We start from the raw sequence: 22,820 nt of genomic DNA, 5'->3' as shown, positions 1-22,820 counted from the left end.
GAGTAATCAGACCCAGTGTATCCCCGTGGGGAGCACCAGTATTATTTGTCAAAAAAAAAGGTGGAAGCATGAGACTGTGCATCGACTACAGGGAACTCAACAAGCATACAATTAAGAACAAGTACCCGTTACCTAGAATTGACGATTTGTTTGACCAGTTGAAGGGAGCCAAGTACTTCTCCAAAATTGATTTAAGATCGGGATATCATCAACTAAAGATCAAGCCAGAAGATATACCAAAGACAGCTTTCAGAACGAGGTATGGACATTATGAATTTCTAGTAATGTCTTTTGGATTGACCAATGCCCCGACAACGTTTATGGATTTAATGAATAGAATTTTCAAGGAGTATTTGGACAAGTTCGTTATTGTGTTTATAGACGATATTTTGATCTATTCAAAGACGGAAGAGGATCATGCGGAATATTTGAGAACAGCTTTGGAGATTTTAAGGAAAAAAAAGTTATATGCTAAATTCTCGAAGTGTGAGTTTTGGTTACAGGAGGTTCAGTTCTTAGGACATATAGTCAGTAATGAAGGGATCAAAGTGGACCCGACAAAGATCGAAGTAATTACGAATTGGGAGAGACCGAGAACACCCACCGAGGTAAGAAGTTTCTTGGAATTAGCGGGATATTATCGTCGATTCGTTCAGAATTTCTCAAGTATTGTGACACCATTGACAAAGCTTACCCGAAAGAACGAAAAGTTTATATGGAATGATAAGTGCGAGGGAAGTTTTTAGGAGTTGAAGCAAAGATTAATCACGGCACCTGTTTTGTCACTTCCAGACAATCAAGGGAATTTCATAATTTATAGTGATGCTTCTCACAAAGGATTAGGATGTGTTCTAATGCAGCATGACAAGGTGATTGCGTATGCGTCAAGGCAATTTAAACCACACGAACAGAGGTATCCTACTCATGATTTAGAGCTAGCAGCCATAGTGTTTGCTTTAAAGATTTGGAGACATTACCTTTATGGAGAGAAGTGTGAGATTTATATGGATCACAAAAGTTTGAAGTATATATTTACCCAGAAGGAACTTAATATGAGGCAAAGGAGATGGTTAGAGTTGATCAAAGATTATGATTGCTCGATTAATTATCATCCCGGTAAATCGAACGTTGTAGCAGACGCATTGAGTCGAAAGGAAAGGTTAAATGAGTTATCAGTACCTGAAGAGATATATAAGGAATTTCAGAAAATTGGAATTGGAGATTAGAATTTGCAAGCCTGAGGAAGCGAAAGTGTACAGTATGACTTTCCAGCCGGAGTTGTTGGAGAAAATAAAAAAAGGACAGGAAGATGTAATGGATCAAGATATAAATCGTTTGGTAGGTGAAGAATTATGCACGCAAAATGATGATCAAGGTATTCTGAGATTTTCATCTAGAATTTGGATTCCACCAGTAACGGGGCTGAAGAATGAAATTTTACAAGAAGCGCATAGTTCAAAATATTCCATCCATCCGGGGAGTACCAAAATGTACAGGGATTTAAAGGAAAATTATTGGTGGCCAGATATGAAGAGGGAAATTGCGGAATGGGTTAGCAAATGTTATACCTGTCAGAGAGTTAAAGCAGAGCATCAGAGACCGAGCGGATTGCTACAGCCATTGGAGATTCCAGAGTGGAAGTGGGAACATATTGCCATGGATTTTATAGTTGGATTACCAAAGACAAGGGCTAATCATGATGCCATTTGGGTTATAGTGGATAGACTTACCAAGTCAGCTCATTTTCTGCTTATAAATGAAAGATTTTCGCTCGATAAGTTGGTCCATATGTACCTAAAGGAAATCGTAGTTCGTCATGGAGTTCCTGTGTCCATCGTATCTGATCGAGATCCAAGGTTTAATTCAAGATTTTAGAAGAGTTTTCAAGAATGTTTAGGAATAATACTGAATATGAGTATTGCCTATCACCCGCAGATGGACGGCCAAAGTGAAAGAACGATCCAGACAATAGAGGATATGTTACGTGTTTGTGTTATTGATTTCAAAGGAAGTTGGGACGAGCATTTACCTCTGGTAGAGTTTGCTTATAACAACAGTTATCACACCAGCATTGGGATGCCACCCTATGAAGCCCTTTATGGACGTAAATGTAGATCTCCAGTGTACAGGGACGAAGTAGGAGAACGCAAGATAGTTGGACCTGAACTGGTACAGCAGATAAAGGAAATTGTTGAAATTATCCAGAAGAGATTGATAGCCGCACAAAATCGTCAGGGGAAATATGCAGACCAGTCAAGGAAGGACATGGAATTTGAAGAAGGAAGCTTGGTATTACTAAAAGTATCACCATGGAAAGGATTAACAAGGTTTGGGAAGAAAGGGAAGCTAAGCCCAAGATATGTCGGACCTTTTGAGATCCTAAAGCGTATTGGCAAAGTAGCTTACGAGTTGGCATTACCACCGCACATGGAACACATTCACAATGTTTTTCACGTATCGATGCTTAAGAAGTACAATTTAGACTTCAAGCATGTAATAGAATATGAGTCAATAGAGATTCAGGCAGATTTGTCATATGTAGAGAGCCCGATAGAGATTCTAGAAGAAAGAGAGAAAATATTGAGGAATAAAGTGGTAAAGTTAATAAGAGTATTGTGGAGAAACCCAAAGGTTGAAGAGTCAACCTGGGAGTTAGAAAGTGATATGAGAGAAAAGTACCCTCATTTGTTTTCTTAGGAGATTCTGAGGACATAATCCTTTTAAGGGGGGAAGAATGTAATATCCGGGAAATATCGTGTAATTATTTTTGCTATTAAATAATTATTATCTGTGTTCAGTATCTATTCTGTGAATTAATTGTTAAGTGTTATCTGTGTTTGGATATTTAAAAATAATATTAATTGAGTATTTTAATTTTTATATGTCCAAAATAAAATATAGATAATTGTCATATCTTCCTAACTATTTTTATGTTGATTTATGGATTTATAAGGATCATATAAAATTTATAAAATCTTTTTCCGGGTATTTAAAATCTATTTTATAAAAACGGGAACCAACCGACGTCATCCGTTGTTACGTTTTTGGAACCCGAAACTCTTCCAAGAACTCCTTCCTAACCTAATTGTAATATTCCGAGCATATTCCATGTTTCGACTTTTTCGATCCGGCGTACGGTTTGTTTTGCGCGGGTCCCGGCGCAACATTTTCGATACAATATTTGTTTCGGTAAATCAATAAAAACCCGTATTTTCGATAAACGGGAGCTTTTTATTAAACTATCCCAATTATCACCTCGTAGTACGTGTAACCAGGCGCTGAGACCAAGACCGCAGTACAAATTGTACTGGTTTGGATAATTATCCCGAAAACCGATACCGTTTGGATCAGTTTTTATAAATAAACGTATCGTTTTATATCCGGAATGATCCAACGGGATACTAATTTTCCGTAATTATAAATAGCCTTTTCCCGTATTTTATTTCGTATCAAAATCATTTGCATATAGTTAATTTTATAATTTTCAGAGAAAAACCCTAATTTCATAAACTGTTCTAAGAATCAAACTCCAAAACGAAGGCGTTACCGATCTCTGTTTTCAAAGCTTGAGTACTCAATCCAAAGGTTTTGAAGTGTTCTATCAGATTCTGAGCTTCGTTTTACTACAGAAATCAAGGTTTATTTTCTATATTTTTATTTATTTTCGAAATAATTTTATTAAAAATATGAATTTTTGTTCGGATGATTGTTTGTATGATTTGATGATTGCATGTTGTAGAGCTTGTTTTCCTGATGATTTTGATATATTATACGTCTGATTTGGAGTTCAATAACATGTTCAAATTTGAGTTTGATTTTCGAATTTTAAAATTAGGGTTTATAACCCGTATGAATGTTTTCAATTGAAATTTGAGAGTTTTTGATTTAGGGGTTATTAGCTGTTGATTTATAGTGGGTTGTGTTCCTCATGAAATTTGCAATCGATTGGTATATAGCTCGTTAGCAGAGGATGTCTGAATCGAAGGGAATTGTGTTTTAAAAATTTACAATGTTCGCCGGAAACTGGCGATGTTCTTGGCCAATTTTCGGCCAAGTCTGGGGTTATTTGAATGATTTGATTGCATGAACAAGTTCCTGGTGTTGTGTAGAGTAAATCTGGAGGTGATGGTGGTGGGAGGATGCCGGAGGCGAATTCTCCGGCCACCCCCGATTATTTTCCGGAATTAAAACGGGTCGTTGGATCAATTTAAAATATTTTTCGGAATTAAAACGGGTCGTTGGATCAATTTCGGGTTAATAAACAGGGTTCGGTTGGCCAATTCTTGCTCTAAAATAATTTTAGAATAATTATCGAGCCTTGATAATAATTTAGAATAATATTTTAAAGTTCGAAACTATTTTTTGGAATTTTAAAATCATTTTTAAATAATTAAATCTATTTAAATAATTAATTAAAATCAATTAATAATTAATTAAATCAATTAATCGATTAATTTTCGAATTAATTGACCAATTAATCAATTAAAAATTAACTGAAATTAATTAACTAATTAATTCAGATTTATTTTTGAATTAAAAATAATTTTCGGAATTAAAATACTAATTTTTTTTAAAATTTTCAGAAATTAAAAATGAATTTTAATAATAAGAATAAATAGAAAATATGATTTTTAAACATTTTATAAACAGGAATGCTATTTTTGAAAACTTTGCAAACTACAGGGACTAAACTTCACCATCTTCAAAACTACAGGGACTAAACTGCAATTTTGCAGTTCCAGTCGCCGGAAAATCGGGAGTGGCCGGAGAAGACGATCCCGGCATCCTCACCCCACCAACACCTCCAGATCAACACTACACAACACCAGGAACTTGTTCATGCAATCAAAACATTCTAATCATCCCTGTTCTGGCCGGAAATTGGCCAAGAACATCGCCGGTTTCCGGCGAACATCGTAAATTTTTAAAACACAACTCCCTTCGATTCAAGCATCCTCTGTTAACGAGCTATATATCAATCGATTGCAAATTTTATAAGGAACACAACCCACTATAAATCAACAGCTAATAACCCCTGAATCAAAAACCCCCAAATTTCAATTGAAAACATTCATACGGGTTATAAACCCTAATTTTGAAATTCGAAAATTAAACCCACTTTTGAGCATGTTATTGAACTCCAAATCAGACGTATGACATATGAAAATCATCAGGAAAACAAACTATACAACATGCAATCATCAAATCATACAAACAATCATCCGAATAAAAATTCATATTTTTAATAAAATAAATTCGAAAATAAATAAATTTTCAGGAAATAAACCTTTGATTCTGCAGGTATATGGATTACAGATTCTGATAGAGATTTTCAAGACCTTCAAATCCAGTACTCGAGCTTTTCAAACAAAGATCAATAACACCTTCAAAAGTTGATTTGATTCTTGGAACAGTTTATAAAAATATATGATTTTTCTCTGTAAAATTATATATTTATCTGTCTGCAAATGATTTTGATACGAAATAAAATACGGTAAAAGGCTATTTATATTTACGGAAAATTAGTATCCCGTTGGATCATTCCGGATATAAAATGGTACGTTTATTTGTAAAACTGATCCAAACGGTATCGGTTTTCGGGATAATTATCCAAATCAGTACAATTTGTACTGCGGTCTTGGTCTCAGCGCCTGGTTACGCGTACTACGAAGTGATAACTGGGATAGTTTAATAAAAAGCTCCCGTTTATCGAAAATACAGGTTTTTATTGATTTACCGAAACGAATACTGTATCGAAAATATTGCGCCGAGACCCGCGCAGAACAAACCGTACGCCGGATCGAAAAAGTCGAAACATGGAATATGCTCGGAATTTTACAATTAGGTTAGGAAGGAGTTCTCGAAAGAGTTTCGGGTTCCAAAAAGGTAACAACGGGTGACGTCGGTTGGTTCCCGTTTTTATAAAATAGATTTTAATTACCCGGAATTTTTTTTTAGAAATTTCATATAATTCTTATAAATCCATAAATCAACATAAAAATAATTAGGAAGATATGACAATTATTTATATTTTATTTTGGACATATAAAAAATAAAATACTCAATTAATATTATTTTTGAATATCCAAGTACAGATAACACTTAACAATTAACTCATAGAATAGATACTGAACACACATAATAATTATTTAATATCAAAAATAATTACACGATATATCCCGGATATTACAGTTAGATTCAAATACTAAAAGAATATACACAACTCAAGTTCCAAGTTCGAACTCCACCAATAACAAATATTTATATTATTATTTATACACTGCCCAAGATTCAGGTTCGAATCTGTTATGGATAAAAAATTAAGGTTATTATTTGCTGTATTTATTACTAAGATTCGGGAGCTCAAGGCCTTTAATGGCTGCTCTCGTGTTTCGTGGCTCGATCTGCCTTTACGAGATGCCTACGTATCTCTGTGAATTAGAGAATCAAGCCAAAAAATGTAGTTCTGATTTGTGGGGTGAGGCCCCTTATATAGATGTTGGGAGTCCTTGAATTGGACTTGGTATAGGAGACTTGGTGGGCAAGTCTCATAATTAGAATGGACTTTGGAGTCCTAGATAGTAGGAAACTGATTCCTTATCCTTTTAGGTCCCCTTGAGGCTAATCTCTAAGGATTTATATCCTTATCGGGACTCTTCTCAACATCTGATTTTTCCCTTATTAATTAATTACAAAATTAATTAATAACCAGGGCTTTTGGACCTTTTTTATTCCATCAGGCCTGATCTGGTCCATCAGGCTTAACCTTTCTGGTCTGAGTATCATATATCTTTTTATTGGGCCTAGCAGTCCACAGCTTGTACAATTAATGCAGTATTTAATTATACAATCATAATTTATTTATCCCTATCATTTGCCCCTCAACTTTTGGGAAACGTTGATTAGGTTTCGCAGAAGTTAAGTCTATTCGTTCCCTTACAGGGTTTCGTTTTTCCGTAAAGTGTGGAGCGACCTACACATTTACAATGAATTTTCCTTTTATTCAGGAATTATCTTAATTTCCAGGAATTTTTTCCCTTATTTCCGGGATTTTTCCCTAATTTTCTGGATTTTTCCCTAATTTTCTGGGATTTTCCCTAATTGTCTGGGATTTTTCCCTAATTTTCTGGGATTTTCCCTAATTTTCTGGGATTTTTCTTAATTTTCTGGGATTTTCCCTAATTTTCTGGGATTTTTCCCTAATTTTCTGGGATTTTGCCTAATTTTCTGGGATTTTTCAGATTTCCAGCCCTTTTTCGACCAGGATCCTTGTCGAAATTTCGACCTGGATCCTAGTCGAAAATAGGGGTCAGCCTTGTCATCCTGGTCGAAGGATTTCGACTAGGATTCACGACCTAGATTTCGACCAGGATCCTAGTCGAAATTTCGACCTGGATCTAGGTCGTCAATTCCCCACTTTTAGCTTCTGATCTTGAGCCCATCGACTAGGATTTCGACCAGGATCCTAGTCGAAATTTCGACCTGAATCCTGGTCGAAAATTCTTTGGTTTTCTTGATTCCTGGTCGAAGGATTTCGACTAGGATCCACGACCTGGATTTCGACCAGGATCCTAGTTGAAATTTGACCTGGGTTTTTAATCTTTATTCCTAAAAGATGCTTGGCTAATTCGACCTCATTCCTGGTCGAAATTTCGACTTCAATTTAATCCTATTTTTTCCGTTGTTTTCGTGAGCCTAGTCGAAAAATTTCGGGCAGGGATCACGACCTGGATTTCGACCTGAATCCTGGTCTTTTTTGCCCGTTATTTTCGGGTGCTTTCTCGAAAGTTTTCGAGTAGGATTCACGACCTGGATTTCGACCTGAATCCTGGTCTTTATTACCCGTTTTTTTGGGGAGTCTGCTCGAAAGATTTCGGGCAGGATTCACGACCTGGATCTCGACCTGGATTCTGGTCTTTTTCTAGCCTTCTCCATTGGTCCTTACATCTTTTAGGGCTAAAATTGAATTTTCCAAATCCTAATTGGATTTGGGCCTGGCTTTTTCTATTGGGCTTTTCAAATATTATTGGGCCTCTTTATTGGGCTTTTCAAATATTACTGGGCCTCTTTATTGGGCTTTTCAAATATTACTGGGCCTCATTATTGGGCTTTACCAAATATTACTGGGCTTCTTTATTGGGTTTTACCAAATATTACTGGGCTTAATACACCCTGTTTAGAATGCTCTAGAATTCCTAGGAATATTCTGGAATATTCCTTTTTCTGGGCCTTTTCTTATGGGCCTTTGTTCTCAATGGGCTTTTCGTCCCTTCAGCTTCCTTTTCCTCTTATATAAAGGAATGAGGAAAGGCTATTACTCCTCACTTTCTCATTTCTTAGTTTTCTTCTTTCTCTTCCTGCTAAGATTCTCAGAGCAATAACAGCAAGTCGGAGCTCAAAGCCTTTTTCAGGAGCGCTTCTTCAGGTAAGATTCCTCCATTTTCTTTTCGTGTCTATTTTTCCATTATGTGCCATTTTAAGATAGCCTATTTACATGCCCCTTACTTTTTTCAGATGGCTGACAAAAGAATGACTCGCTTGGCCAAGATGAACGTGGCTAGAAAGTCCAACGATTTTCCTATTCGATCGAGGTATACTTCCTTAATCGACATGATCAACACTCGAGGGGACGAGTACCCGTCTGATGCGCATCTGGACGTACACGATCATATCAGCGCCTTACGGGATCCCAAGGAGCTGGAAAAGTTGATCAGCTGCTTCAGAATCAAGGAACCTTTTAAGCTGGTTCTTGCAGGTCCGGCCGACAGGGCCTGTCAGTGGAAGAAGGACGCGCTATGCGTCTATAGGGATACTCTAAGGGCAGGTATTAGACTCCCTTTTCATCCATTCATTCCTTTGCTACTGGCTGATGTGGGCATCAACCCTTGCCAACTTCCCCCTAATTCCTGGAGGTTGATTCTGTGCTATTTGTCGCAATGCGCCAAGCACAACATCCCCACATCTGTTGCTGTCTTCAGGAAGATTTTTCAGTTCAAAAACAGCCCTGATAAAAGTCCGGGTTGGGTTTCTATCAACCAGCGCCCCACTATCCCCCATATCGTGAATGGGAAGTCCATCCCTGACAACAACTTGGGGTGGAAGAAAGATTTTTTGTTTGTTATTTGGGAAGGTGGAGATTGGGGCTCCCTGTTTCGATCATCCTTTGGGCTGGCCGTGGACGGGAGCCCAAATGACATAACTTTGTCTGAGGAGGAGGCTAGAGGTTTCAACCTCCTTACGCAAGACAACGGTACTTCCCATTCTTGGGACCTTATCCGGGAGACCGTCCTGGTAGAACGCGGCCTTTCGCCCGTTCATAAGAAAAGTAAGTTCCCTTTCTTACCTCCTTTATTTCTTGCACTTATATTTTATTGGTTTTCAACTGACTTTGTTTGTTGCAGTGGCTGAGAAGATTGAGGAGGCTACCAAGCCGAAGGACCTGGAGACAACCAGGATGAAGAGGGCCGGGAAGATCTTTAAAGACCCTCGATTGGGTGACCGCTTCCCCGAGTTCCTTCTTCAGGAAACGGAGCCAGATGAGGAAGGCCCCAGCCAAATTCTGTGCACCAAGCAGAGGCCAGGGGCCTATTTTCAACCTGCTTGGGGGATCCGGGGCAAGGATTCAATTGTGGGCAGCACGGCGCTGTCCAAGGAATGGTCTAAGCATTCCATCTCCCCGGTGGATTATCAAGATTTTGTCCTTCAACAGGACTTAGAGGGGAATGAGCTATTTGGATCCCAGGCTCTGGCGACGGTACGTCCTTAACTTATGCCCTTCGTACTTATCTCTCCATGTTTCTTTTCTAAACTTTCGCTGTTTCTCTTGAAGGCTAACACCCATTTCCAAGGGGCAATTCACCAAGCTAAGGCTTGGAAGGTTGGCCTGGAAGATGCCAACAAGAAGTTGGAGGAGGCCAACCAAAAAATAGAGGCCCTTGAAGCTCAACTGGCCTCTTCCACTTCTGACCTGGAGACGGCCCGGGCCGAAAATGTCATTCTGAAGGCGCAGAAGGACAAAGCCTTTGATGGCTGGATGGACACCCAAGAATTCAAGGACTTGATGGTGGAGCATGATGCCCTTCTTTACCCAGTTAGCTATAAAGAGGGCTGGGATGCTGCTGTGGAGGCCATCCAGGATGAGTTTTCAGAGGTCCTTGAGCAGTCCCCCTTTCCTTGCCCTGTGCGGGTTCCAGAGCTTGGAGGTGTTACTGAGAAGCTTGCTGTTATGATCAAGGACGGAGAGGAGGAAGATTCTTCCGAAGAGGAGTTTGAGCCTGTCGCTAAGAAGGCCAGGGTGGAAGAGCCTCCAAAAGCAGCGCCTCAACAGCCAGCATCTCCTGCAGAGGGAACTTCTACAGGGACTTCGGAGGGGACAACCGAGACGTCCGAAGGAACGACTGAGACTTCCGAAGAGACTTCGGATAGTGGTTCTGAGGAATCTCAGCCTTCCAAGGCCTAACTTTTTGTATATCTTCTTTTTGAACTTTATTCATATCTAAACTTGTTACCCTTCGGGGTTATATTTCATATGTTGCTTTTCTTGCCTCTTTCTGTTTTAACTTTACAATCTTAATACGCATTTGAACTTTAAACATCCTTAGATAAAAATAATTTCAAACTCTTTAATATGAAGTCTGGTTTTCCATAACCTTACACAGCATGGGTTCGACCCTAATCAACAATAACCAGATAATGTAAATTCTACTGGAATATAAAAATCCTACGAAAGCAAAGCTTCAAGGTGCTTTTAAACCTACTTGTCATAATGACAAGTGAGAATCGTACTTCGCCTATCTTACACGTAGTAAACCTTCAGGTTTTGTGCGTGCCAAGTCCTCGAGACTTCAAAACCTTCCATAGTTTCCAGCTTGTAGGTTCCTCTACCCTGAACGTTCTTGACTCTGTACGGCCCTTCCCAATTCGGGGCAAGCTTTCCTTTCTGTCCGACACCAGAAGCCTCTATTTTTCTCAAGACTAGATCTCCTTGTTTGAAAAATCTCTCTTTAACCCTTAGGTTGTAATAGAATGAAGCCTTTTTCTGATATTCTACTATCTTTGCATGTGCCTCATCTCGCACTTCATCAATTAGATCCAGGGCTAACCTCTGCCCTTCCTCATTTTCTACAGCATTGAAAGCCTGAATCCTTGGAGAGGAATGTGATATCTCCACGGGAACTACTGCTTCTGCCCCATATGCCAACATAAAAGGAGTTGCTCCTGTCATGACTCTACAGGTAGTCCTATAGGCCCATAATATGGGAAGTATCTCATCCACCCAATTATTCCTTGACTTCTCGATCCTCTTCTTTAGTCCATCCAGGATTATCCGATTTGCTACCTCCGCTTGCCCATTGGCTTGCGGGTGAGCCACAGAGGTGAATCGTAACTCAATTTCATTTTCTTCACAATACTTCTTGAATTCCTCATTGTTGAATTGTGTTCCATTGTCAGTGACGAGGATACGGGGAATTCCATATCGGCACATAATGTTTTCCCACAGGAATTGTGCAACCTGCTTAGTTGTGATTTTGGCCAAGGATTTGGCTTCGATCCACTTGGTGAAATAATCAATGGCTACAATCAGAAATTTCCTTTGTGCCGTGGCCATAGGAAAAGGTCCTAGAATATCCATCCCCCACATAGCAAAGGGAATAGGCGAGTTGATAGAGGTCAGCATCTCGGGGGGTTGTCTAACAACTGGTGCATGCTTCTGACAGCGATCACACTTCTTTACATATTCTTTGGCATCAGTCATCATTTCTGGCCAATAGAAGCCTAAACGGGTTATCTTATGAGCCAAGGCCCTGCCCCCCAAGTGTTGCCCACAAATACCTTCATGCACTTCCTCAAGAGCCAAGCGTGCCTCGTCGGGCCTGAGACACCTCAAGTAAGGAACCACGAAAGATCTCTTATACAGAATTCCATCTATCAAGGAGTACCTTAGTGCTCGAATAGTTAACTTCCGTGCCTCAGTTGCATCACTTGGCAACCAACCGGTCTGAATGTGAGCCTTGATGGGATCAATCCATGACGTCCCCAAGCCTATGGGAGCCACAAGCTTAACATCTATGCTTCGTGTCTTCAAAACACGGAAGTACACACTTCCCGAACTTTCTTCAATCTCAGATGAAGCAAACTTTGATAGCGCATCTGCTTTAGCATTTTCTTCCCTTGGAATGTGTTCAACATGGCATTCATTAAATTGGGTCATCACAGCCCTTACTAGGCGAACATACTTAGCCATCGTATCATCCCTTGCCTCAAATTCTCCCTTTACCTGGGATATGATCAGCTTCGAGTCTCCACGAACCTTTAAGTTTTTGACTCTAAGTGTCCCAGCTAGACCAAGGCCAGCAATCAGGGCTTCATACTCTGCCTCATTGTTTGTGGTTGAGAAGTCTAGCTTCATAGCATACTCAATTAAGAATCCATCAGGGCTTTGCAAAACCAACCCTGCTCCACTGGAATTTGTTTTTGATGCTCCATCAAAATAGAGAACCCAATATTCTTTCTCCTTGTCCCCATTGTCGACTCCCTTGTCTTGAGGTATGGTATCTTCCTGCCCCCCGACTTCTTGGTTGGGTATGGTACATTCCACCACGAAGTCAGCTAGTGCCTGGGCTTTTATGGCCGTACGTGGCTTATACTTGAGATCGAACTCTCCCAACTCTATTGCCCACTTAATCAGTCTCCCACTTTCCTTGGGATTGTGAATGATATTTCTCAGTGGCTGATTTGTTAGTACTTCAATCTGGTGAGTTTGAAAATAAGAACGCAGCTTTCTTGAAACCATTACCAAGGCTAAAGCGAATTTCTCAATAGTTGAATAATTCAACTCAGCACCATGCAAAATTTTGCTGACATAGTATACGGGTTTCTGGACTTTCAGTTCCTCCTTAACCAACACCGCGCTCAAGGCGCTCTCTGAAACAGCCAAGTACAAGAATAAAATTTCACTCAGAACTGGCTTGGCCAACAATGGGGCATGGGCCATATACTTCTTTAACTCTTCAAATGCCTTCTGGTTTTCCTCACTCCATACAAAGTCTTTGATGCTCTTTAGCGACTTGAAGAATGACAAACACTTGTCCCCCGACTTGGAGATGAATCGTCCTAGCGCAGTAACCCTTCCTGTAAGCTTCTGAACATCCTTAACAGTTTTTGGTGGTTCCATGTCCAGGATCGCCTTTATTTTATCCGGGTTAGCCTCAATTCCCCTCTTTGAGACCATCAGTCCCAAGAATTTTCCAGATCCTACTCCGAAATCACACTTCGTAGGATTCAACATCATCTTATGGTACCTCAGGACCTCAAAAGCTTCCCTTAAATGGGCTATATGATCAGTCTTTACTAGACTCTTGACTAACATGTCATCAACATAGACTTCCATAGTCTTACCAATAAGATCCTTAAAAATACTATTCACCAACCTTTGATAGGTGGCTCCTGCATTCTTGAGACCAAACGCCATAACAAGATAATAATAAACACCAAAGTCAGTGATAAATGATACCTTTGGAATGTCATCCTTATGCATTTTGATCTGGTTGTATCCGCTAAATCCATCCATGAAACTCAGCATCTCATGTCCAGCAGTGGCATCAATCAAAGTATCAATTCTAGGTAGCGGAAAACAGTCTTTGGGGCATGCATCATTCAGATCAGTGAAGTCTATACACATCCTCCACTTTCCATTAGCCTTCTTCACCATTACAGGGTTTGCTAACCACTCCGAAAATTGAATCTCCTCAATGAAACCAGCCTCTAAGAGCTTTTCTACTTCCTGTTTTATAGCCTCTTGTCTTTCCGGGGCAAAATTTCTTTTCTTTTGTTTCACTGTCTTCCGGCTTGGATCCACGTTTAGTTTGTGAGTAATTAACTCCGGGTCTATGCCTGGCATATCAGCTGCTGACCATGCAAACACATCACTATTTTCTTGTAAAAATTTCACTAACTTCCCTCTAAGGGGCTCCTCTAATGTGGCTCCAATGAAAGTCATCCTCTCAGGATTCTCGGGGTCTAAAGGAACCGAAACCAATTCTTCTGCTGGCCTTCCTCTATTCTCATCATTTTCTCGAACATCCATATCTTCAATAGGAAGAACCTGCCCCCCGACTCCATCTGCCCTCAAAGAGGCCACATAACAGCTTCTAGCCATTTTTTGATCTCCTCTTTCTTCTCCAATCCCGTTTCGGGTGGGAAACTTCATGACTGAATGGTAGGAAGAGGGGACTGCCTTGAAGGCATGTATCCCTGTTCTCCCCATGATAGCATTATAAGTTGAACTAGCCTTTACCACCACGAAATCCAGCATCTGCGTTGCTTGCCTTGGCTCCGTACCTATGGTGGTTGGCAATTTGATTATCCCTTCCACAGGACATTCTACTCCAGCAAATCCATATATCGGCATGTCGGTTGGTGTCAACTGGGAGTCGTTATACCCCATCCTTAGAAAGGTGTCATGGAGCAAGATATCCACAGAAGCACCATTATCCACAAGGACCCTCTTAACCGGGCTATTTCCTATTATCGGTGTTATGACGAGCGGGTCGTCATGGGGAAACTTCACGCCCTCTAGGTCGGAATCATCAAAAGCCAATGTTACTTCTGTCCTGGCCCTCTTCAGGGCTTCGCCAACAATATGCATAACCTCCATGGTGTATGCCTTTCTGGAATTTTTGGACAATCCAGCGGCAGTTGGACCTCCAAAGATCGTGTTTATCACAGGTCCTCGAGGGCGTCGTGGTCCTCCAAAAATTGCATTTATAACCGGCCCTTTAGGTTGGGGATTCTGCCCCTGATCGTCTTGGTCCCTCCTACGATCTTCAAAGTTCTTCCTTCCATTATTGTTTCTGTCCCCTCCATCTCCAGTATACTTGTTCAACCTTCCTTTTCGAATCAAAAACTCAATTTCATCTTTCAATTGCCTACACTCATCGGTGTCATGGCCAACATCCTTGTGAAACCTGCAATACTTGCTCTTATCTAGCTTGGCGGGATCAGCCTTCAAGGGCTTAGGCCAGCGAATATCTCTATCTTTCTCAATCTCCATCAAAATCTGACTTCTAGGAGCACTCAGCTTAGCGTATTCAGTGAACTTTTGCCCAGGTCCTCCCTTCTTGGGGGTTGAATCAGGGTTTTGTTCGGTTCTAGGATATTTGTCCTTAGCGATGTACTCCAGATCAGTTTTTCGCTTCTTGCCTCCAGTGGGCTCATTTCTTACTACGGTCTTCCTCATGCTTTCTTCAACCTTGATATACTTCCCTGCCCTCTCTTGGAGTTGCAACATGTTTTCAGGGGGACGTTTGGCCAAGGACATCTTGAAAAACTCATCTCTGGTTCCTTGTTGCAGTGCTATCATGGCTACCTTATCATCAAGGTCTGGGACTTTTAAAGCCTCCTTTGTAAAACGATTCAGGTAATCTCTCAAGGATTCCTTAGCTCCCTGCACAAGACTCATAAGAGATGCTGAACTTTTCTCATGGACTCTTCCACTGATGAATTGCTTAATAAAAGCCTGACTTAATTCTCTGAATGATCCAATAGAATTTGGGGGAAGGCGACTGTACCATCTTTGAGCCATACCCGACAGGGTTTGAGGGAAGGCCCGACACTTTATAGCATCATTCACGGGTTGCAGCAGCAGTGCATTAGAGAATGTCCTAACATGATTAGCGGGGTCTCCCGTGCCATCATAGGCTTTGATAGTGGGCATCTTGAATTTCCTTGAGATATGGTCATTCATTACCTCTTCTGTGAAGGGTGGAGTTGGATCATCAGGATCTCCAAGGGGAAGGAGATTGCTTGGATCAGTTCTTGGGACAGCAGCCCTTCTTCTTACCGGACCATCCAGGTCTATGACAGGAGGAGGATTTCTCCCCCTAGGAGGTATCTGGGGTCTGGTGGCCTGGTGAGCCTCCAAATCACGCCTCAGCCTTTGGATTTCAGCCTCATGAGCCCTGATCCTTTCCTGCACTTCTTGGGGATTCGCCCCTGGGGTGCTTTGGGGGCTTTGCCTTCCATCGGCCATTAGCTCTTTTCCAGGACGCCTCCTTCTCGGGGCCACTTCATCATCCGAAGATTCGGAGTCTCTCTCAGTGTAAGGACCAGAAAATTCCCGATCCTCAGGGATAGGACCCAAACCTCGTATATAGGGGGGCGACTACCCTCGTGCTTCGCTTCGCCCAGCATATCCGCTTCCTCCAACCTCAGGGTGAAGGGGCATCCCATAAGGGGGGTTAGTAGTAACAATAGTTGAATATTCATACCCGACGGGTCGAGAATTCACAGGTATATGTGATGTTGAACTTGAGGATTCGTACCTTGAATAGTCGGGGGAGTTGTCCCTTGTGGCTGAGGTTGAGTTGCTCCTGTCTGGGCTTCCCCCTGAGTAGATGCATAAGTTAAATGGGGAGGAACCTCCACGGTTGATGAAATCACTTGAGTTGTCTCTGATGGTGTTCCTTCCTCTAGAGCTCCAATTGTTCTCCGTGTTCTCGCCATGGTTGTTGTTGCGATTGCCACAGACGGCGCCAAATGTTATAAATAAAAAACTAAGGTTATTATTTGCTGTATTTATTACTAAGATTCGGGAGCTCAAGGCCTTTAATGGCTGCTCTCGTGTTTCGTGGCTCAATCTGCCTTTACGAGATGCCTACGTATCTCTGTGAATTAGAGAATCAAGCCAAAAAACGTAGTTCTGATTTGTGGGGTGAGGCCCCTTATATAGATGTTGGGAAACCTTGAATTTGACTTGGTATAGGAGACTTGGTGGGCAAGTCTCATAATTAGAATGGACTTTGGAGTCCTAGATAGTAGGAAACTGATTCCTTATCCTTTTAGGTCCCCTTGAGGCTAATCTCTAAGGATTTATATCCTTATCGGGACTCTTCTCAACATCTGATTTTTCCCTTATTAATTAATTATGAAATTAATTAATAATCAGGGCTTTTGGGCCTTTTTTATTCCATCAGGCCTGATCTGGTCCATCAGGCTTAACCTTTCTGGTCTGAGTATCATATATCTTTTTATTGGGCATAGCAGTCCACAGCTTGTACAATTAATGCAGTATTTAATTATACAATCATAATTTATTTATCCCTATCAGAATCCCACCAACAAAAAATATTTATATTATTATTTATAAATATACTAATAAGGTAATAATATAAATTTTTTATTATAATTTTAAATAATATAAAAATATTAATGAATACTCGTGCATCACACTGGTTGTAAAGCTAGTATTTATAATACGTAGTTACAAGTAATCAGCAATTTAAAGAAGCAAAAAAGTGGAATGTGACTAGCGTGAAGGTAGTATATGATAATAGTTTCTATTAAGCACTGAAGGATTGGTTCAGGGAGCAAAAAATGAGTGACTCGTCCAGATAATTCTGGCATAGTCAACTTTAGGAAAGCCCAACAAATGATCTGAATTCTGAATGACAATTTCCCACTCGTCCAACTCATTTTGATTTATTCAGTTGTTATCAAAGAATAATATTAAATTAACAAAATTGTATATAATTTTTTTCACAAATAAAATATGCGATAAATATTGATTGAAATGAGTCATGTATATTCGCATCAACAACTCAATTAAAATATTAATTATATATCATGTGACACATCATTTTATAAAAATTTTATGAATCAAATTTTGAACACGTAGCATGTTATCAAATGGGCCTTAAAAATAACCTCTCACATTGTGACATAGATATTATAAGGAAAGCTGATTATTTAGCCTATGGGACTAATTTATCAAATACTAAAACAAAATGATAGCTATTGGTTTAGATCCATTAGGATTTCTAAGTTGGGGTTGGTACACACTTTAATATCCCGTAAAATATAGTTACATAATTTTTTTAAAATTTTTCTTATAAATAAAAATTCAATATTTAAGTTTAATAAAAAATAAAAGAAAATTAAAAAATATATTATAGAAATATATTTTATATTTATTTTAAAATACGTGAATTGTTAAAAAAAATATGTAGAGAATTGAATGAATATGACTACTAATCATAAAGATTCTCAACCTTTTCCCTCCCCAAAAAGTTGTTCCCTCTTTTATCACAAAATTTTCTCCATCGGTAATTTTTTCTCTGGACCTCACTTCTCTCTCTGGTTGGGCTAGTAGTATCCACGTTTTTTTTCAAATATACAACCTTTTGCATGCGATTTTCATCAACATTATACTCTGGTTAACAAGCCCTGATTAATCATAGTCGATTTGGATGCCCTCTAGTCTATATATCGCATGCAGTATTTAGATCATCTTACACAAAACACTTCTCTCCACAATTTACTCTCCATCAGTGTTTCTTGTTTCATGGCTTACCACTGGCTTTCGTCCTCTACTGGAGCTGTAAAAATAAACGTCCATGTAGCTTCTCTTTTCATCCTTTTTCCCAATGGTAATAATGTATAATGTTAAATATGTATTTGAGTTTGAGCGTGAAATAACTGATAAACTACACCAGAATATGCACATCAAATGGGCTAGTTTATTATTGATCATGCAAACAGAATTTAAACTGCACTACAACCACAAAGGTGGCTAGAAAATAGGAACACGACTAACTTTCCTACGACTATTCCACTATTGCTCCACTACAGTTCTATTTGACAAACTAGACTAAATCAAATTCTGCTAAAACATAAATAATTAAAATGCATTTAAGATTAAATACAATAATCCCCCGTTAATATAAAACGGTTCTTGTCAACTCCTTAACACCCAACAGCTTCCTCATCTTTTCGAATTTGACAGTCGTCAATACCTTGGTAAGTATGTCCGCACGATGTTCTTCACTCGAGATATGTTTGATACAGATTTCCCCACGCTCTACACATTCGCGAATGAAATGGTATCGAATGTCAATATGTTTACTTCGTCCATGAAATATTGGATTTTTAGCAAGATCAATTGCTGATTTGTTGTCGATGTATAGAACCACTGGACCCATGCTTTCATTCTTTATCTGACTAAGAACATTCTGGAGCCATATGCACTGACAAGCTGCTGCAGTTGCAGTCATGAACTTGGCCTCACATGACAATAGTGCCACGCACTTTTATTTCTGGGATACCCACGTGATTAAGCTTTCGATTAAGTAGAAAACCATCCCCCCGGTGCTTTTTCTATCCTCAATGTGACCTGCAAGATCACTATCCGAGTAGCCTGTTAATATGTTGTTTCCTTCCTTCTTGGTGTATACAAGTCCATAATCAAGCGTACCATTTATATATCACATGATTATCTTTGCTGCATTTAGGTGTAATACTATTGGCTGCTCCATGTATCTGCTAACGATGCCAACTGCGAACGATATATCAGGTCTGGTGTTTACCAAATAGCGCAAGCCTCCCACTAGACTTTTGAACTGTGTCACATTTAATCGTTTCCCTCCTTCGTCTTTGGTTAGCTGCTCTTTCGGATCCATGGGATACTTGGTCGGATTGAATTCAGTTAACCCAGCCTTTTCAAGGATTTTCTTTGCATAACTAGCCTACTTCAGTTCAATAAAACCATCACCCTGCTCTACTTCGATTCCCAAATAGTATGTTAGTTTGCCCAGATTGCACATCTCGAACATGTTGTTCATTTGAGTCTTGAATTCTTCTATAATACTCGTGCTTGTACCAGTAACCAGCAGGTCATCCACGTAAACAACAACTGTCAAAACTGTGTAATTCCCTCACCGAGTATAAACCCATGTTCTGATGGACCGCGTTTGAAACCAATCAACTCCAAATAGTTGTTTAACTTTGAATACCAGGACCGCGGGGCTTGTTTAAGCCCATACAACGCTTTTATCAATCTATAGACCATGCGTTCTTGCCCTTTTTTCTCGTAGCCTTCTGGTTGTGCCACATAAACTTCTTCACCAATTTCTCCATTAAGAAATGTCATTTTTACATCAAGATGATGAACCTCCCAGTTATTTTAGCTGCCAGCGCAAGTAGTAATCTCACGGTCTCCAATCTCGTGACTGGTGCAAAGCTTTCTTCATAATCTATGCCATGCTGTTGAACAAAACCCCGTGCAACTAATCTCGCTTTATGCTCAACTATCTTCCCTTCAGCATCCTTTTTTTAACTTGTAAACCCATTTTAAATCTATAACCTTGTGGCCTTTTGGCAACTCTGTCAATCTCCATGTCCCATTTTTATTAATTGAGTCTATTTCGTTCTGCATTGCCTGCTTCCACTCCTTATATTTAACAACCTAACTATAATTCCAAGGTTCATCGACTGACATGATCATCAACTCATCCTCGAGTTCCACTTCTTCTGTAGCATCGTAAATTTCTGCAATTGGCCTGAATCGATTTGGTGTATCATCATATGTATCTGGATCTACTTCGTCATTACTCTCATGTGAAGATCTTGAAAATTCAGACTCTCCTGTATCACCAGTATACTCTGCGCTATTTCGCTTGGCATACACACATACAGCACTAGACCTGTTCTTCACTGCACAAATTTTCTCCCCCCAATTCTGACCATGGACAGCGTTTATTTTCTTCAAAAACCACATCTCGACTAACAAAAACACGCTTGCTCACGGGATCATACAATTTGTACGCCTTTGTACCAAGTTCCCTGCCTAAATTCACGACTTGCAAACTCCTGTCATCCAATTTCTTATGGTAAGCACCTGAAGTCTTCATATGAGTTAAACACCCAGACACTCGAATGTGGCTTATGTTTGGCTTTTCCCCTTTCCACACCTCATATGGAGTCCTCCCGGTTAAAGCCCGTGTTGCTAAACTGTTAAGCACATAGACTGAGTAACGAACAGCCTCCCCCCATAGCATTGATGGAAACTTCATCTCCTTTAAGTGGCTACGAGTTATTTCAACAACTGTTCTGTTTTTGCGCTCTACCACACCATTTTGCTGTGGCGTGTAGGGTGCAGTGAAATATCGCTCGATACCCGTTTCTTCACAGTATTCAATGAACTCCCTTGATATAAATTCGCCACCCTTGTCAGTGCACAAGACTTTTACCTTCCTTTCTGACCCATCTTCCACATGTGCTCTAAACTTCTTAAATACAGAAAACGTCTCACTTTTTTGCCTCAACATATAAACCCACATGACCCGATTATAGTCGTCCATAAGCAAAAAAAAATATTTACTTCCTCCCACTGTTGCTGGATCGATTGGTCCACATAAATCAGCATGAACTAATTGAAGAACTTTGCGAGCAGTGAAACTCGACTTCGTTGGAAAAGTTTTCCTGGTTTGTTTCGCCATCAGACATCCACTACAGATCTCAGCAGAGTTTGCAATCTTAGGCAGCCCGTATACCATTTGTTCATTATACATTAACACCAAAGATTGAAGATTGACATGTCTCAGGCGAGTATGCCAAAGACGTGTAACTTCTTCCGCTTTCGACAATAAACATACAGGCTTGAGATTGTTAATGAGCAACTTATATAAACGATTAGGAGATCTTTTAACTTTCGTTAACAAATTTTCTTCTAATTCATACACCCATAAATAATTCCCATTTAATCAACCTTATTTTCACTTTCCGACAGTTGCCCCAAACTTATAATGTTACTACAAAGAGTTGGAATATAATATACCTCGTGAAGAGTACGCTCCTCCCCGTTTTTGCATTGAAGAATTATGTCCAGGTCCTTGAATTTCGACTTGTCTCCGGTCATATGGTTGCTCGCACCATTGTCGAGATACCACACATTTGTTCCCATAATCCCCTTGCTTGTAACAGGCTTCAGTTTTGGTATTACTTTTTCTTTGTTCAGCAACATAGTCTCCTTTCTCCCTTCATGCTTGGCCAATAGCAAAGCAGGTTCATCGTCCTCCATTTGAGCTAAAAAGGCCTCATTTTTTATTTCTTGTTTCACATCCCTTACATGTCGTGGTTTGCGACACTCTGCAGCAATATAGCCGTACAAACCACAATTGTAACACTTGACTCTACTTTTATCCCATCCAGTACGATTTCTCATACTTGTTCCCCCTTTGTTCATCCTCTTCTGCCATTCTTCCTTGGCGAGTAAAAGTTTTTCACCTTCACTTTCCTTCTTCATCCATTCTTCTTCAGTAAGCATTAGCTGCCCCCCAGAATTGTCACTTTGATAATTTAGCCTCTCCGCATGTGACTTTAGTGACCCAATCACCTCTTCAACAGTCATGGTTTCTAAATCACCAAACTGTTTCATCGTTGATACTATCTGTAAGAATATCATTGATACTGCACGTAACATCTTTTTTACCACATAGGCTTCCTTCATATCCTCTCCAAGTGGACGAATGTTGGTTACAAGTCCATTGATTTTTATGCAGAAATCGTCTAGGATAGCTGTATCTTTCATACTTAATGATTCGAATTCAGATTTGAGAGTCTGAATTTTAGCCGCTTTTACCCTTTCAGCACCTTGAGACATAGTCTTTATAGTCATCCAAGCATCTTTTGCTTTCTTCTTCTCTGCAAGGGAGTGTAGTATCTCCTCAGGTATGATATGGTAAATCATAGCCAGAGCCACCTTATTGAAAGAAATATGTCCTATATGTCCTAAGTCCAATCATGTATTAGGATTTAGGAATAACTTTTGTGTAATCTGTTTTGATTTCATTGATATTAATAAAAGACTTGTTTTGTTTTTATTACGGGCTCTATCTATTTAAGTGTTTAAATAAGATATACTATAGTTTAGAGTAAAGCTTTTTATGGATTATGATGAGATCATAATAGTGAGACCTAAAAAGATGATAACTCTAAACTTAAATAGTTCCTGGTCATAGAATTACTAACTGGTAATTAATAATCTG

General features: G+C 39.7%; 1 protein-coding gene across 1 annotated transcript; it reads right to left on the bottom strand.

Annotated features, from left to right (window-relative positions):
• Positions 1-21,532: 21,532 nt before the first annotated feature.
• On the bottom strand, positions 21,533-22,522 carry LOC141713846 (uncharacterized). Its single transcript, XM_074517415.1, has one exon. It carries the CDS (start codon positions 22,520-22,522, stop codon positions 21,533-21,535), a length of 990 nt encoding a protein of 329 aa, XP_074373516.1.
• Positions 22,523-22,820: the final 298 nt, after the last annotated feature.

This window comes from Apium graveolens, chromosome 3 (genome assembly GCF_009905375.1).
Source record: "Apium graveolens cultivar Ventura chromosome 3, ASM990537v1, whole genome shotgun sequence".
Classification (NCBI taxonomy): domain Eukaryota; kingdom Viridiplantae; phylum Streptophyta; class Magnoliopsida; order Apiales; family Apiaceae; genus Apium; species Apium graveolens.
The sequence above is the reverse complement of the archived record's forward strand: the minus strand, read 5'-3'. Positions and strand labels throughout refer to the sequence as shown.

What these genes read in the sequence shown, in the direction of transcription:
- LOC141713846 (XM_074517415.1), bottom strand. Translation starts at nt 22,522, where the DNA reads ATGATTTACCATATCATACCTGAGGAGATACTACACTCCCTTGCAGAG.